The 15774-nt window shown below is 44.4% G+C and overlaps 1 protein-coding gene across 8 annotated transcripts in view; it reads left to right on the forward strand.

Moving 5' to 3' along the window:
• Positions 1–15774, forward strand: part of UNC79 (unc-79 homolog, NALCN channel complex subunit) — a 211805-nt gene that overhangs the window by 97129 nt on the left and 98902 nt on the right. For 7 of the 8 annotated variants that reach the window (XM_073638291.1, XM_073638297.1, XM_073638292.1 and 4 more), the window contains 12 exons: positions 147–211; positions 608–696; positions 4774–4814; positions 5851–5879; positions 6745–6980; positions 7355–7526; positions 7788–8018; positions 8515–8705; positions 8913–9036; positions 10508–10648; positions 10732–10953; positions 12560–12787. In XM_073638291.1, the coding sequence (XP_073494392.1) occupies positions 147–211; positions 608–696; positions 4774–4814; positions 5851–5879; positions 6745–6980; positions 7355–7526; positions 7788–8018; positions 8515–8705; positions 8913–9036; positions 10508–10648; positions 10732–10953; positions 12560–12787 (1769 nt within the window). The remainder of the gene's footprint in view (positions 1–146; positions 212–607; positions 697–4773; positions 4815–5850; positions 5880–6744; positions 6981–7354; positions 7527–7787; positions 8019–8514; positions 8706–8912; positions 9037–10507; positions 10649–10731; positions 10954–12559; positions 12788–15774) is intronic. The other variant, XM_073638300.1, reaches the window with a different exon arrangement.

Consider the following 15774-nt stretch of genomic DNA (forward strand, 5'->3'; position numbering starts at 1 on the left):
AGTGCATCAGCAGAATTGTGAGTGCAGCTCTGGAGTATAATACAGGATGTAACTCAGGATCAGTAATGTAATGTATGTACACAGTGAGTGCATCAGCAGAATAGTGAGCGCAGCTCTGTACTTACATGAGTGTTTTCTCTTCCCAGCCTGGAATCCCATTCATTGTCAGCACATTGAATGCCACAACGCCATCAATAAGCCAGCGGTGAAGGTACGTCATTTCCCCTATGTGTGATCTATGAATCGTTGTTCTCTCCCTCATCCTTTTGAGCTGCACTTGTGGCTTTGGTACGTGAAGCAATGATTGATCATTTACCCAGTCATACGATTTATGACACTTTTTGCAGAATCCACTTTGTTTGCACTTTGCTATGAAGAGAATCAGCTGCCGTTCAGGGGTCTAAAAAATAATAATGTAATATATAATAATAATCTTAATGAGAATACTCCAGGATTGCTGAAGCATTAGATAGATTAGTTCCCCAGGAAACAGCTCCTGATCTCTCAGCTTGCTGTATTTTGGGGCTTGTAGTCCACTGGTGTTACCACTAGATGTCTGTAGGCTGTAATACATGTTATTTGCCCTCTCTTTTTGTTGATACTACAGATGTGTATTGATGCCGGACTCTCTGTGGCTTTGGGGGACAAACCGCCCCCTCTGTACCTGTGTGAGGAGTGCAGCCAAAGAATCACAGGGTGAGTAACTGAAGGATGTCTGATATTGGTGGAAGGCATCGCCTGCAAAGTTTCCACCCCGCTCATTCTGTTGGTTCCTCCTTATCTTATGACTTCTTCATGCAAAAACCATTGTCTCATTATGTAGAATAGTAGAGGAGCCGCTGTTGTGTAGATCTCCATGTTGCATCTGATGTGCAGAGAGCCATAACATTTGTATTGCTCTTTGTCATATCCATACGAGAGCTTGTTTTTTGTGCAGGACAAGGTGTAGTTTTAATTGACGCATTCACTTTACCATATAATGCAGTAATATACTGATAGTACCGGGTGTCGGCTGTGACAATGTGCTAGGAGCGGTCTCGCACCGCTCCCTGCACATTAACCCCCGAAATGCTGCAATCTAAATTGATCGCAGCATTTCGGGAGCAATAGGAGAGGTAAGTGCCGATACCTCCTCTCCGGTGTCCCGCGCTGTCTCTGCCATGACGACATCCGGGTCACCAGACAGCAAGAATTTACTATGATCGCCTACAGCAAGAAACTACTTTGATCATGCGCAGTGCGTGATCAAAGTAGCTTCTCCCTGTGCAGCGCTGACAGGCTGTATAGCACAGGGATGGTGAAGCATCCCTGTGCTATACAGCCGATCAGACTGCAAAAAGTGAAAGTCCCATAGTGGGACAAAGTATAAAAGATCAAAAAGTGTCAGAAAGTGAAAAAAAAAATGTAACAAAAAAAAAAAATCCAAAAAAATAAATATATTGTACCCATAAATAAATATTATTATGAAAAAAAACAAAACAATAAAAGTGCACATGTGGTATCGCTGCGTCTGGAACGACCTAACCCCTTCACTAGTTACTCGCTTTAGTGAACACGGTAAAAAAAAAAGAAGCAAAAAAATTATGCTTTATCATCATTCTGCCATGCAAAAAAATGGATTAAAACGCGATCAAAAAGTCGAATGTAAATAAAAATGGTATAGCTGAAAACGTCATCTTGTCCCGCAAAAAACAAGCCACCATACCGCTCTATCAGCCGAAAAATAAAAGTTATAACTCACAGAATAAAGCGATGCTAAAAAAATATATTTTTTCTATAAAATACTTTTTTGTGTGTAAAAACGCCAAAACATAAAAAAACAATATAAATGTGGTACCGCTGTAAACGTACTGACCCGAAGAATAAAGCTGCATTATCAATTTTACCACACGTGGAACGGCATAAAAAAAAAAAAAAGCCAAAAAAATAATTCCTGAATTGTTGGTTTTTATTTATTCTGCCTCCCAAAAATTGTAATAGAAAGCGACCAAAAAATGTCATGTGCCTGAAAATGGTACCAATAAAAACATCAACTTGTCCCGCAAAAAACAAGCCGTCACATGACTCTGTAGGCCGAAATATGGAAAAATTATTGCTCTCAAAATATGGCAATGCAAAAACCAGTCTTTGCAAAAAAAAATGTTTTTTTGGTGTGTGACAGCTGTCAATCATAAAAACCCGATATGAATCTGGTATCGCTGTAATTGCACCGACCCGAAGAATAAAGTAATCTCATCACTTATACCGCACGAGGAACGGCGTAAAAAATAAACTCTAGGGTTAGGGTTGTGTTAGGGTGATGGTTGGGCTAGGGTTAGGGTTGGGCTAGGGTTAGGGTTGGGCTAGGGTTAGGGTTGGGCTAGGGTTAGGGTTGGGCTAGGGTTAGGGTTGGGCTAGGGTTAGGGTTGGGCTAGGGTTAGGGTTGGGCTAGGGTTAGGGTTGGGCTAGGGTTAGGGTTGGGCTAGGGTTAGGGTTGTGCTAGGGTTAGGGTTGGGCTAGGGTTAGGGTTGGGCTAGGGTTAGGGTTGTGCTAGGGTTAGGGTTGTGCTAGGGTTAGGGTTGGGCTAGGGTTGGGCTTGAGTTGGGCTAGGGTTGGGGCTGGGCTAGGGTTAGGGTTGGGCTGGGCTAGGGTTAGGGTTGGGCTGGGGTTAGGCTAGGGTTAGGGTTGGGCTAGGGTTAGGGTTGTGCTAGGGTTAGGGTTGGGCTAGGGTTAGGGCTGGGTTAGGGTTGGGCTGGGCTAGGGTTGGGCTGGGCTAGGGTTAGGGTTGGGCTGGGGTTGGGCTAGGGTTAGTGTTGGGCTAGGGTTAGGGTTGGGCTAGGGTTGGGCTTGAGTTGGGCTAGGGTTAGGGTTGGGCTGGGCTGGGGTTAGACTAGGGTTAGGGTTGGGCTATGGTTAGGGTTGTGTTAGGGTTAGGGTTGTGTTGGGGTTGGGATTTTTTCAAAAGTAAAGAAAAAAGATGACGATATGGCGACTAGTGTTGAGTGCAAGTGCTACTTGAGTTTGCATCGGGTGCTCGGGTATGCACCAAGTATCGCGGGTGCTCGAGTCTCTGCCTCATATGTTTTGCAGCTGTTATACAGCAAAAAAACCTCTCGGGAATTGCCTGCTATGCACGAGCGATCCCCGCATGTTTTTGGACTCGAGCTTGTCACTCGAGCATCCGCGATACTTGATGCATACCTGTGTACCTGATGCAAACTCAAGTAGCGAGCACTTGCGCTCAAGACTAATGACAACTTATTCAATATAATGACCTAATATTATCAAATTCTGTGTTCAAAATGTTCACTATACACCTTGATAAAACCCTTGAGGGGTGTAGTTTCCAAAATGGTGTCACTTGTGGGGGGTTTCCACTGTTTAAGCACATCAGGGGCTCTCCAAACGCGACATGGCGTCCGCTAATTATTCAAGCAAATTTTACATTCAAAAAGTCTAATGGCGCTCCTTCCCTTCTGAACCCTGCCGTGCGCCCAAACAGTGGTTTTTCCCCACATATGGGGTATCTGTGTGCTCAGCAGCAATTGCACAACAAATTTTGGGGTCCATTTTTTCCTGTTACCCCTGTGAAAATAAAAAAATTGGGTCTAAAGTAACTTTTGTGAAAAAGTTAAATGTTCATTTTTTTTCTTCCACATTCCAAAAATTCCTGTGAAGCACCTAAAGGGTTAATAGACTTCTTGAATGTGGTTTTGAGCACCTTGAGGGGTGCAGTTTTTAGAATGGTGACACTTTTGGGTATTTTCTGTCATAAAGGCCCCTCAAAGTGACTCCAAATGTGATGTGGTCCCTAAAAAAATGTTTTTGTAAATTTTGTTGGAAAAGTGAGAAATCGCTGGTCAACTTTTAACCCTTAACTTCCTTAAAAAAAAAATTTGGGTTTCAAAATTGTGCTGATGTAAAGTAGACATGTGGGAAATGTTATTTATTAACTCTTTTGTGAGACATATCTCTCTGATTTAAGGGCATGAAAATTAAAATTTTGAAAATTGCAAAATTTTTGACAAATTTCCAATTTTTTCACAAATAAACGCAAGTGATATTGAAGATATTCTATCACTATCATGAAGTACAATATGTCACGAAAAAACTGTCTCAGAATCAGGGGGATCCGTTAAAGCGTTCCAGTGGTTAGAATTGTAAAAATTGGCCCGGTCATTAACGTGCAAATCACCTTTGGGAGTAAAGGGGTTGAACATATATATATATATATATATATATATATATATATATATATATATATATATATATTTATTTATATTTATTTATATATTGTCCCTTGAATTGTATGATCACTTACACTATATACTGCAATACCACAGTATCATAGTGTAACTGATGTTTCATAGGAGGACTAAAATGGCAGGCCTAACCGCCATGATAGCCCATCACCTCCCCGCAATTGTGTTGTCATGGGAGCCTGTGTGATGAGCACCAGCATGCGGTCTTATTTAAATGCTGCTGTAAGTGACTGACAGCAGCGTTCAGATGGTTAAACAGCAGCAATTAGAGTTCAGCTCCAATTGCTGCTGTTGCGATCAGATGCCAGCCGTATAGTACAGCCAGTATCTTACCGGTGTAGCGCAGACTTAGCTACTCATGTCGCATTATATGATTTGAGCCATTGCATCACATCTCATATACAATGGAAGTACAACAGGTTGTGGCCCCCGGACGTCACCTTTAAGGGTCCCTTGAGCTTTCATACTGGCAGGTGGGGTATTGTATAGACATGCGTCGGTCTCCTGCTTACACATCTGTTTATTCATGCAGGGATCACAGTGCTTGGCTGATAGATGTTCTCCTGCCACAAGGTACGTGTAGTGCAATCGGTTACATGGCTCTTATCCATAGGGGGCAGTATAGAAACAATTAGTGTAGATGATGCCTTCCTTCTTGTCGGGGGGGACAATGTGCTCCTGATCGAGTGACCGTCATGGTTGCAGCTCTTCCCAAGACACTTTTGCTTAGGAAACCAGCCACCTTTGATAGTCTGTAGCGGTGGCCTGTAACCTAGACAACAAGTATTTAAACCATACGATTAGAAATCCCTCCATTCTTAAGACCTGAGAGTATTTTTAATAAGAGGTAAAGTCGCTGGTTTTCACAAGCACTATACAAATTTACCCATTAAGAACTTAAGCATAACCTTGTAACAAGGAGCCGGGCTCTGACAACCTCACATTATACAGTCAGTGGTTTGGCTTTCATCATCACATCTATGTGATATCCCCACATTGTGTGACAGCTGATGTTAGGTTTTTTTAGGGTATTATGCATCAGTCCTGCCACCGAAGATGAGCAGCCCCCGGAAATAGCAGTGACAGGCGTCACCAGATCACAGGGACACGCGCCTCCAGCAATCCCTCAATAAGTCCTTACCCTCTGCCGAGGGGATGAAAACATATAGAAAAACTAATTCATTAAAAAAAAAATAACATTACAGTTATAAGAAATGAAAAGAAGCCAGGAAAAAAAATTGTAATATAATAAAATCTGATAATAAATGGAAAAAAAAGTGATTTCTTAGAAATAACCTAAAATTAAATAAATCTGAAAAAAATAAAAAGACTAAAAATAGCATAATGATAACTGTAAAATAAATTAAGGATAGAATAATATAAGGACAACAAATAGTAGAAAATATGTGAACAGGTAATTCCTCTGCGTAGCCGGGAGGGATGGGAAAACTCCAATAGTTGCCACTAGATGGCGCACAGTGACTTTGAGTTTGTAGTGATCGCATTGAATAAAGTGCTGGGGCTCCGCTCCGATAATGTGAATTATGAGCATGTGAGACGCTGCAGGGATTGTGCTGTTTACTGAGCTTTATGTACGTGTCTCACACAGCTGAGATTTCAGCCATTTGTCAGAAGAAGGTAAGAACCGCTCAGCTTTACCGTCAGTCTTGCCGTCCATCTCCGCTGTAAAGTGTCTGTCTGTGGCCTGTGTCATTATCGCCAATCATAAGGGATGACCCAGACACTACGTCCAGCGTCCCGTGCCTTTATCTACAACCTCTGCTCCAACATAGCACAGGAAGATCTTACTTATTGGTGTCTTTTTGTGAGACTACAACTCCCAGCATGCCCATACAGCCTTCAAGACCTGCTTGGAGTTGCAGTTTACTGAGATTGCACACCACTGACCGAATTCATGGGAGTAGGCAGAGACTGACAGGGCATGCTGGGAGTTGTAGTGCTGCCCTTGCTCCATTTCATCATTTATCGGTTTTCTGGTTTCATGTACGTAAAGTTTGGTCGTATTGAAAAGTTCTGCAACTTCTCTTTGCCTCCATTCCCCGACAGTGAGCAGAGATCTTACATAAATCCAGAAAGCCCCTTTAATCACACCGCTTCATCGTACTTTTGCATGCGCAGAATCAATGTTTCCTGTGATTTTGGCCCCGTCATAAAACATTGTGTGAGTGTTCACCATCATCCTCACAGCACTTGCAGAGATGTCATTGGTGGGCATGCTGACACTTGTAGTTCTTCATCAGGACATATTTACCCCAGAGAATGTCTAAAGGTGGCGAGTGGCATAAAATAAGTTTCACGACACTGACCTATTGCCCATAGAAACTTTTTTTTTTGTTCTTTATGGGATCCCAGCACTACTTCCGACCCCTTTAATTGTATCCTGATACCCTTGCTGCCTTTTAGTCGGCCTCTTAAAGGGGCAGTACGTAGGCGGTCTTATTTAGCATGTAAGTTAGTAATGAATACCTCTGCTTATTTCCAGAACTGCAGCTCACATGTCCGGAGGGCGGTGGTGACGTGCTTCTCTGCCGGCTGCTGCGACCGCCATGGGAACCGGCCCGTGCGATACTGTAAGCGCTGCCACTCCTACCACCACAGCAGCGAGGCCGGGGGAGCGTCCTCATCCGAGACTCACTTATTCCAGACTTCGCCACCTCCCATCAACACGCGGGAGTGCGGGGCGGAGGAGCTGGTGTGCGCCGTGGAGGCGGTCATCAGGTATGGACCACCTGATACAGCAAGGGCCATATCCCCACACATTGGAGGCGTGGAGGGACATGGGTCACCATAGTTTGTATGCCGTCTATATAGTGAGCTTAGATGTGAAGGGCATTCTGGGTAATAGAAGGGGGTGTAGAACTGCTACGGAGAGCGTCTCTGGAGGGTCCGGCATGGTCAAACATCACACGAACAGCCCGGTAATATCGCCATGCAATACCTTCTTTCACCTGAGGCGGCACTGCAGGGAAAGCGGACACTTGCTGATTTCTGCTGATCTGCGGGTCTCAGATAGGAGACGCTCTGTGCTTGGCTTTACCCCGTTAATACGCTTTCTATGGCAGCTTGAATGACTTTCTTGGTGGATTTTGCAGTTTGCTGAAGGAAGCGGAGTATCATGCGGAGCAGCGAGAATACGAGATGAACCGCAGGAGGCAGATGGGTTTGGCCTCCTCACATCACTCGCTGGACAACACGGACTTCGACAACAAGGATGACGATAAACACGACCAGCGGCTTCTCAGCCAGTTTGGAATCTGGTTCTTGGTGAGAGTCATTTCATTACGTCACTGTGTGTACTCCAGTCACATCTAAAGCTGCATTTACAATTCAACCCGACCTCGTGTACCTCTGCATACAGAGATTGCACCTGGCGCTTACCCTTCTGTGTAATGCAGCTTTGGATGTGACTGGAGCATAGAATGAGAAGCGTAACAGTGCACGTGTCAGCGAGCGTTATGTGACCTTACGCTTTAACCTCTTCCTTTCTGAAGTCCCAATTAATCGCCATGTTGTCTTGCGGCACAGGTCAGCCTCTGCACACCCAGTGAAAACACCCCCACCGAAAGCCTGGCGCGCCTGGTCAGCATGGTCTTTCAGTGGTTTCACTCTACAGCGTACATGATGGATGACGAGGTCGGCAGCCTGGTGGAAAAACTCAAGCCGCAGTTCGTCACCAAGTGGCTGAAAATCGTTTGCGACATCCGTTTTGACGTGATGGTTATGTGCTTACTGCCCAAACCCATGGAATTTGCCCGGGTAATGATTAGAAGTGAGCGGTGTTGGGCAATGGGGGTGGGCTGCTTTATTATTTCTATGGAAATTTTTTTGGCGCCGCCCCTGTGGCAAATGATAGTACTACTGGTGACATATGGAACAATGAGTTGAAATAGTATTAAAAGAGTAGTGCATACAGCGCCACCACCAGGCGAACCTGGGAAAGTCCCGGGGGCCTTCAAGGAGCAGTCTAACCTCTTAGGTGTCACTTGTGGTAACAGCATTTAAAAGTTTGGAAACTGGCTGCCCATAGCGTTATCTTGGCAGCCAAGGACCTGCCGAAGTCCCCGCTGTCTACCATGTTTGTGGCTGTGCCTTTATAGGTGAATAGTAATTTATTGCCATCACAAGTTCAAGCTCCCAAAGGGACGAATAGAAAATCTAAAAATATTTCTATGTAGAAAAGAAGTTATAACACTTGGAAGGCGAAACAGAAAAATTCAGAGGTGTAAATGTGATTAACTGTGTGTGTGGTCAGGTCGGCGGATACTGGGACAAGTCGTGCAGTACGGTCACCCAGCTGAAGGAAGGTCTCAATAGGATTCTGTGCCTTATTCCATACAATGTCATCAACCAGCCTATCTGGGAATGCATCATGCCGGAGTGGCTGGAGGCCATCAGGACAGAAGTGCCAGACAATCAGCTCAAGGAATTTCGGGAGGTCCTCAGGTTGGTTATGATGAAATTTAATGCTATACTTTATTTTTTTGCAATTACAGAAGTGATTATTATTCCTTCGAGGTATGGTTTTCCATTTCCTGGAATGGATTGAATTTTGGGAATTTTAGAAACCTGATCAGAGCATCTCCTGCCTTCTTCCCCTCTGTCCTTTGATGGATATTACATTTATTTCCATTGTCTATTTTATCTTCGTAGTAAAATGTTCGACATTGAGCTTTGCCCGTTGCCTTTCTCTATGGAGGAGATGTTCGGATTCATCAGCTGCCGGTTCACCGGTTATCCATCTTCTGTTCAGGAACAAGCTTTGCTTTGGCTTCACGTAATCATATTTGACAGTTCTATATTTTCTCTACCAAAATTCAAGAAAATTAATACAGTTGTATAGGCTGTGGTGTACCGCAATGGGCTTAGTTTTAGGGACATCCATTGGCTTTGTTGTAGGAAACACCTTTTCTTAATGTGAGGACTGCCAAAGGCTTAGTTGTAGTTACCGCTATGGGCTTAATTGTAGGAACCTCCATGGACTTACTTGTGAGGACCACTATAGGCTTAGTTGCGGAGACCGCCATGGGCTTTGTTGTGTGAGCCAACATGGATTTAGTTATGAGGACTACTATAGGCTTAGTTGTGGAGACCAACATGGGCTTAGTTGTGGGGACCGCCATGGATTTAGTTATGAGGACTACTATAGGCTTAGTTGTGGAGAACAACATGGGCTTAGTTGTGGGGACTTCCATGGATTTAGTTATGAGGACTACTATAGGCTTAGTTGTGGAGACCAACATGGGCTTAGTTGTAGAGACCGCCATGGATTTAGTTATGAGGACCACTATAGGCTTAGTTGTGGAGACCAACATGGGCTTAGTTGTAGAGACCGCCATGGATTTAGTTATGAGGACCACTATAGGCTTAGTTGTGGAGACCAACATGGGCTTAGTTGTGGGGACTTTCATTGGTTTTAGTTATGAGGACTACTATAGGCTTAGTTGTGGAGAACAACATGGGCTTAGTTGTGGGGACCGCCATGGATTTAGTTGTGAGGACCACTATAGGCTTAGTTGTAGGGACTGCCATGGGCTTACTTGTAAGAACCACTATAAGTTTAGTTGTGGGGACCGCCATGGTCTTAGTTGTGTGGACCGCCATGAGTTTAGTTGTGAGGACTACTATAGGCTTAGTTGTCGGGACTGTCAAGGGTTTACTTGTGGGGATCACCATTCACTGATTTAAAGGGACCAACTTGGGTTTAATTGTAGGGACTGATATGAGCTTACCTTTGAGTACCACCACATGCAGCTTTGTTGTGGGGATTTCCATGGCTCAATCTTGGGTACCTGTGGGTTTAGAGATGGAGAACTAGATGGGCTTAGTTGTGGAGAAGGCTTCATTGTAATGAATTCCATGCACCTAGTTGTAAAGACCTCCATTGGTGCCTCTTGGGATTGCTACAGACTTAGTTGTGGGGGACTGCTGTCTGCTTAAATTTGAGGCTACTATGGGTTTTGGTTGCAGGGACCACCATAGCCATAGTCATGTGAAATGTCATGGGTTTAGTTATGGGGAGCAACATATGTTTAGTTGTAGAGAGCAACTTCAAGGGTTTAATTGTGGGACCGCCGTTTGCAACAGACTATGTCCATAATTCAATATTAGTTAACTTAATATGTGGTAACATTTGGAAAATGATCAGGAATTCCCCTGAATAGTGGAGGAGTGTAGCCGGAGTATATTAACAGGGCAAACAGCCGTCTATGTATTTTTCTCTTTACCATTGACTTTCTATCTTGCAGGTATTGTCAGAGCTCGATATCGTGGTCCCCCTACAGCTGTTGATCAGTATGTTTTCTGATGGGGTGAACTCTGTGAAGGAACTGGCCAACCAAAGGAAAGTCCGGATCACAGAACTTTCAGGAACTGTTCCAGGTCACAGGGTAAAACAAACACAGCTATTACCCAGTGGGGAGGCCATTGGCAGCCACAGAACCCATCCAATAAAGGCGTCTCTTTCTTGCAGGGCAGCATCGCCTCAGATCCAGGTCGCCGGGTGTTGCACAGTATGCTGAGCCCTTTTCCCAGCCCCTTTCACAGTCCTTTTCGGAGCCCAATGCGGAGTCCCTTCCGCAGTCCTTTTAAGAACTATGGACATCCTGCTGGAAGAACCATTGACTTTGACTGTGATGATGATGAGATGAATCTCAACTGTTTCATCCTCATGTTCGACCTCATATTGAAACAGGTAAGAAACAGGTGAGGAGGGGCTACATGGGCTCAGTTGAGGGGACTGCCATGGGCTCAGTTGAGGGGACTGCCATGGGCTCAGTTGAGGGGACTGCCATGGGCTTAGTTGAGGGGACTGCCATGGGCTTAGTTGAGGGGACTGCCATGGGCTTAGTTGAGGGGACTGCCATGGGCTTAATTATGAAGTCCACCATGCTCTTTGATGTACCTACTGCCATGTGCTCTGTTGTAGGGACCGCTATGGGCTTAGTTACAGGAACTGCCATTGTTTTAGATATAGGAGCTACCATGGACTGTGTTTGAGCTGACAAACATGCGCTTGTTTGCTCTTAGTAGTAGCAACTGCTATAGGCTTTGTTATGGGGAATTTCATTGGGTTAGTAATATGGGCTGCCAAGCACTATATGTAAGGACTGTCCTGGGCTTAACTGGTAGCACAATTGTCTTGTTTGCAGAGTCTGCTATGGGCTTAGTTATGCGGATTACTTAGCAGTTGATGGTGACTGCCATGAGTTTTGTATACCGACTACCATGGGTAAGTTTAGTTATGCTGACTCTCTGCTGTCAGCTTGGCTGACTGCTGTAATTTTAGTGAGGCACATTCAGTTGTAGGGAGCACCCTGGGTTTAGTTGTTGGGACCACCATGGGCTTACTTGAGGGGACCGCTATGGGCTAAATTGTGGAGGCTGCTATGGGCTTAGTTGTAGGTATCGTTGGGGACTAAATTACAGGGACTGCCATTAGGGGCCTGTTTTAGTTATAGGGGCTGCCATGGGTTATGTTTTTGCATATAACCATGTGCTTGTTTGTGCTTAGTTGTAGCAAATGCCATGGTTTACTTATGTTGAATTTCATTGGTTTAGTTGTAGGGGCTGCCAAGTTCTTACTTGTAGGGACTGTCCTGGTCTTATCCGTAAGGACCACAATTTTCTTGGTTGTAGAGACTTCTTTTGGCTTACGCGTTAAGATTACTAAACGCTTATTTGATGGGGACCGCCATGGGTTTAGTTGCAGCGGCTGCGATGAGTTTAGTTCTGCTGACTGCCATGGGTTTAGTCATGAGGCATGCCCTGGGTTCAGTTGTAGGAAGCGCCCTGTAGTTAGTTGTGGAGACCACCACGGGTTTAGTTGTTGGGACCACGATGGGCATCTGACCATGTATCAGTAATACAGATGAGCTAGTGAGGATAGCCGAGGGTTGATGCCACGAAGGGGGCAATACATGTTAGAAGTCACTGATTTGATCCTTAGCCATAAAACAGCCAAGTTCAGGATCAGAGAGAGACCCAACAAAAGGAGGTAAATGCAAATGGGCAGACAAGTGCGAGGCCAGGATATGGCAAAGGCTGCTAACAAGATGTGGACATGCGGGAAGCCGCCACTGGGGAGCAGGAGACTATTGCCGGACTGCGTAGAGGTGGGATACTGCACTTTGGGGGTCCAATAGTTAAAATGAAATCCTCACACGTGAGAATGTCAGCTGCAGATACCTAACAGAGAAACTAACATGGACTCTGATTAGTGCCGTCTCTCCACCAGCCCTGGCCGTCATATGTAGTCAGGTCATTAATATGGAAGCTTCTGGATATTTTCTCTTTTCCAGATGGAGCTGCAGGATGATGGCATCACTCTGGGGCTGGAGAACAGTCTGTCCAAGGACATCATTTCCATCATTAATAACGTGTTCCAGGCTCCTTGGGGCGGATCTCACACCTGCCAGAAGGATGAGAAGGCCGTGGAGTGCAGCCTGTGCCAGTCCAGCATCCTCTGCTACCAGATGGCCTGCGAGCTGCTCGAGCGACTGGCTCCGAAGGAGGAGATCCGGCTGGTGGTGAGGGTCCTGCTCGCTGACCCTTATTCTTTCACCACTGTCCACTTATCTAGGCACGAGGAGCTATTTCTCAGGCCCCTGTCCTCCGTCTATAGACTTCCTTTCTTTTCTGTAAAAAAAAAAAAAAAAAGCAATTTTCAATGTACTGACTTGGAATAATACATAGCAGCCAGTCTGAACAAGCGGGGCTGCAGTATAAAGCATGGTGAAGGGACAGAGCAGCAGCTTGAGCCTTTAACCCCTTAAGCCCCGCGGGTGGTTTGCACGTTAATGACCGGGCCAATTTTTACAATTCTGACCACTGTCACTTTATGAGGTAATTACTCTGGAACGCTTCAACGGATCCCCCTGATTTTGAGATTGTTTTTTCGTGACATATTGTACTTCATGATTGTGGAAAAATTTCTTCGATATCACTTGCGTTTATTTGTGAAAAAAACAGAAATTTGGCGAAAATTTTGAAAATTTTGCAATTTTCTAAATTTGAATTTTTAAGCCCTGAAATCAGAGCGATATGTCACACAAAATAGTTAATAAATAACATTTCCCACATGTCTAATTTACATCAGCACAATTTTGGAACCAAAATTTTTCGTTTGTTAGGAAGTTAAGGGTTAAAAGTTGACCAGCGATTTCTCATTTTTCCAACAAAATTTACAAAACCATTTTTTTAGGGACCACATCACATTTGAAGTCACTTGGAGAGGTCTTTTTGACAGAAAATACCCAAAAGTGACACCATTCTAAAAACTGCACCCCTCAAGGTGCTCAAAACCACATTCAAGAACTTTATTAACCCTTCAGGTGCTTCACAGGAATTTTTGGAATGGGGAAGAAAAAAATGAACATTTAACTTTTTTCACAAAAATGTTACTTTAGACCCAATTTTTTTTATTTTCACAGGGGTAACAAGAAAAAATGGACCCCAAAATTTGTTGTGCAATTTCCCCTGGGCACGCAGATACCCAATATTTGGGGAAAAAACACTGTTTGGGCGCACGGCAGGGCTCGGAAGGGAAAGAGGGCCATTTGACTTTTTGATTGTAAAATTTGCTTGAATAATTAGCGGACGCCATGTTGTGTTTGGAGAGTCCCTGTGTGCCCAAACATTGGAGCTCCCCCACAAGTGACCCCATTTTGGAAACTAGACCCCCCAAGGCACCTATCTAGATGCATAGTGAGCACTTGGAACCCCCAGGTGCTTCACAAATTGATTCGTAAAAATGAAAAAGTGAAAAAAAAAACACTTTTTCATTTTTATGAATCAATTTGTGAAACACCTGGGGTTCCAAGTGCTCACTATGCATCTAGATAGGTGCCTTGGGGGGTCTAGTTTCCAAAATGGGGTCACTTGTGGGGGAGCTCCAATGTTTGGGCACACAGGGACTCTCCAAATGCAACATGATATCCGCTAACAAATTGAGCCGACAATTTGTTAGCGGATATCATGTTGCATTTGGAGAGTCCCTGTGTGCTCAAACATTGGAGCTCCCCCACAAGTGACCCCATTTTGGAAACTAGACCCCCCAAGGCACCTATCTAGATTCATAGTGAGCACTTGGAACCCCAGGTGCTTCACAAATTGATTCATAAAAATGAAAAAGTGTTTTTTTTTTCACTTTTTCATTTTTACGAATCAATTTGTGAAGCACCTGGGGGTTCCAAGTGCTCACTATGCATCTAGATAGGTGCCTTGGGGGGTCTAGTTTCCAAAATGGGGTCACTTGTGGGGGAGCTCCAATGTTTGGGCACACAGGGGCTCTCCAAATGCAACATGGCGTCCGCTAACAATTTGAGCCGATTTTCCATTCAATTCGTTAGCAGACACCATGTCGCGTTTGGAGAGCCCGTGATGTGCCTAAACAGTGGAGCTCCCCCACAAGTGTCCCCATTTTGGAAACTATACCCCTCAAGGATTTTATTAAGGTGTATAGTGAACATTTTGACCCCAGAGGTACGGCACAGAATTTGTTTACATTAGGTCATCATATTGAATAAGTTGTCATTATGCTTGAGCGCAAGTGCTCGCTACTTGAGTTTGCATCGGGTACTCAGGTATGCACCATGTACAGCGTGTGCTCGAGTGACATGCTCGAGTCCCTGCTCCGCATGTTTCACGGTTATTAGACACCCAAAAAAAAACATGCGGGGATCGCTCGTGCATGGCAGGCAATCCCCGTAAAGTTTTTTGGCCGCGAAGCATATGGGGCAGAGACTCGAGCATGTCACTCAAATACCCACGATACTCAATGCATACTAGAGCACCCGATGCAAACTCAAGTAGCGAGCACTTGCTCTCAACACTAGTCGCCATATCGTCATCTTTTTTTCTTACTTTTGAAAAAAATCCCAACCCCAGCCCTAACCCTAGCACAACCCTAGCCCCAGCACAACCCTAGCCCCAGCACAACCCTAGCCCCAGCACAACCCTAGCCCCAAACCCAGCCCTAACCCTAGCCCAATCCTAACCCAAGAGTTTATTTTTGACGCCGTTCCTTGTGCTGTATAAGTGATTAGACGACTTTATTCTTCGGGTCGGTGTGATTACAGCAATGCCAGAATCATATGGGGTTTTTATGACTGACAGTTGTCACACACTAAAAGACGCATTTTTTGTAAAATCTAGTTTTTGCATCGCCATATTTTGAGAGCTATAATTTTTCCAGATTTTGGCAGACAGTCATGTGACGGCTCGTTTTTTGCGGTATGACTTGACGTTGTTATTGGTGCCATTTTCAGGCACGTGACATTTTTTGATCGCTTTCTATTCCGATTTTTGGGAGGCAGAATAAACAAAAACCAACAATTCAGGAATTGTTTTTTTTTTTTTTTTTTATTCTGTTCCGCGTGTGGTAAAACTGATGAGGTAGCTTTATTCTTCGGGTCAGTACATTTACAGCGGTACCACATTTGTATCATTTTTCTATGTTTTGGCGCTTATACACAATAAAAGCTATTTTATAGAAAAAAATATTTTTTAGCATAGC

This window comes from Phyllobates terribilis, unplaced genomic scaffold (assembly GCF_046119375.1).
Source record: "Phyllobates terribilis strain yellow unplaced genomic scaffold, ASM4611937v1 Scaffold_7__3_contigs__length_470593459, whole genome shotgun sequence".
NCBI classification, from domain to species: Eukaryota; Metazoa; Chordata; class Amphibia; order Anura; family Dendrobatidae; genus Phyllobates; species Phyllobates terribilis.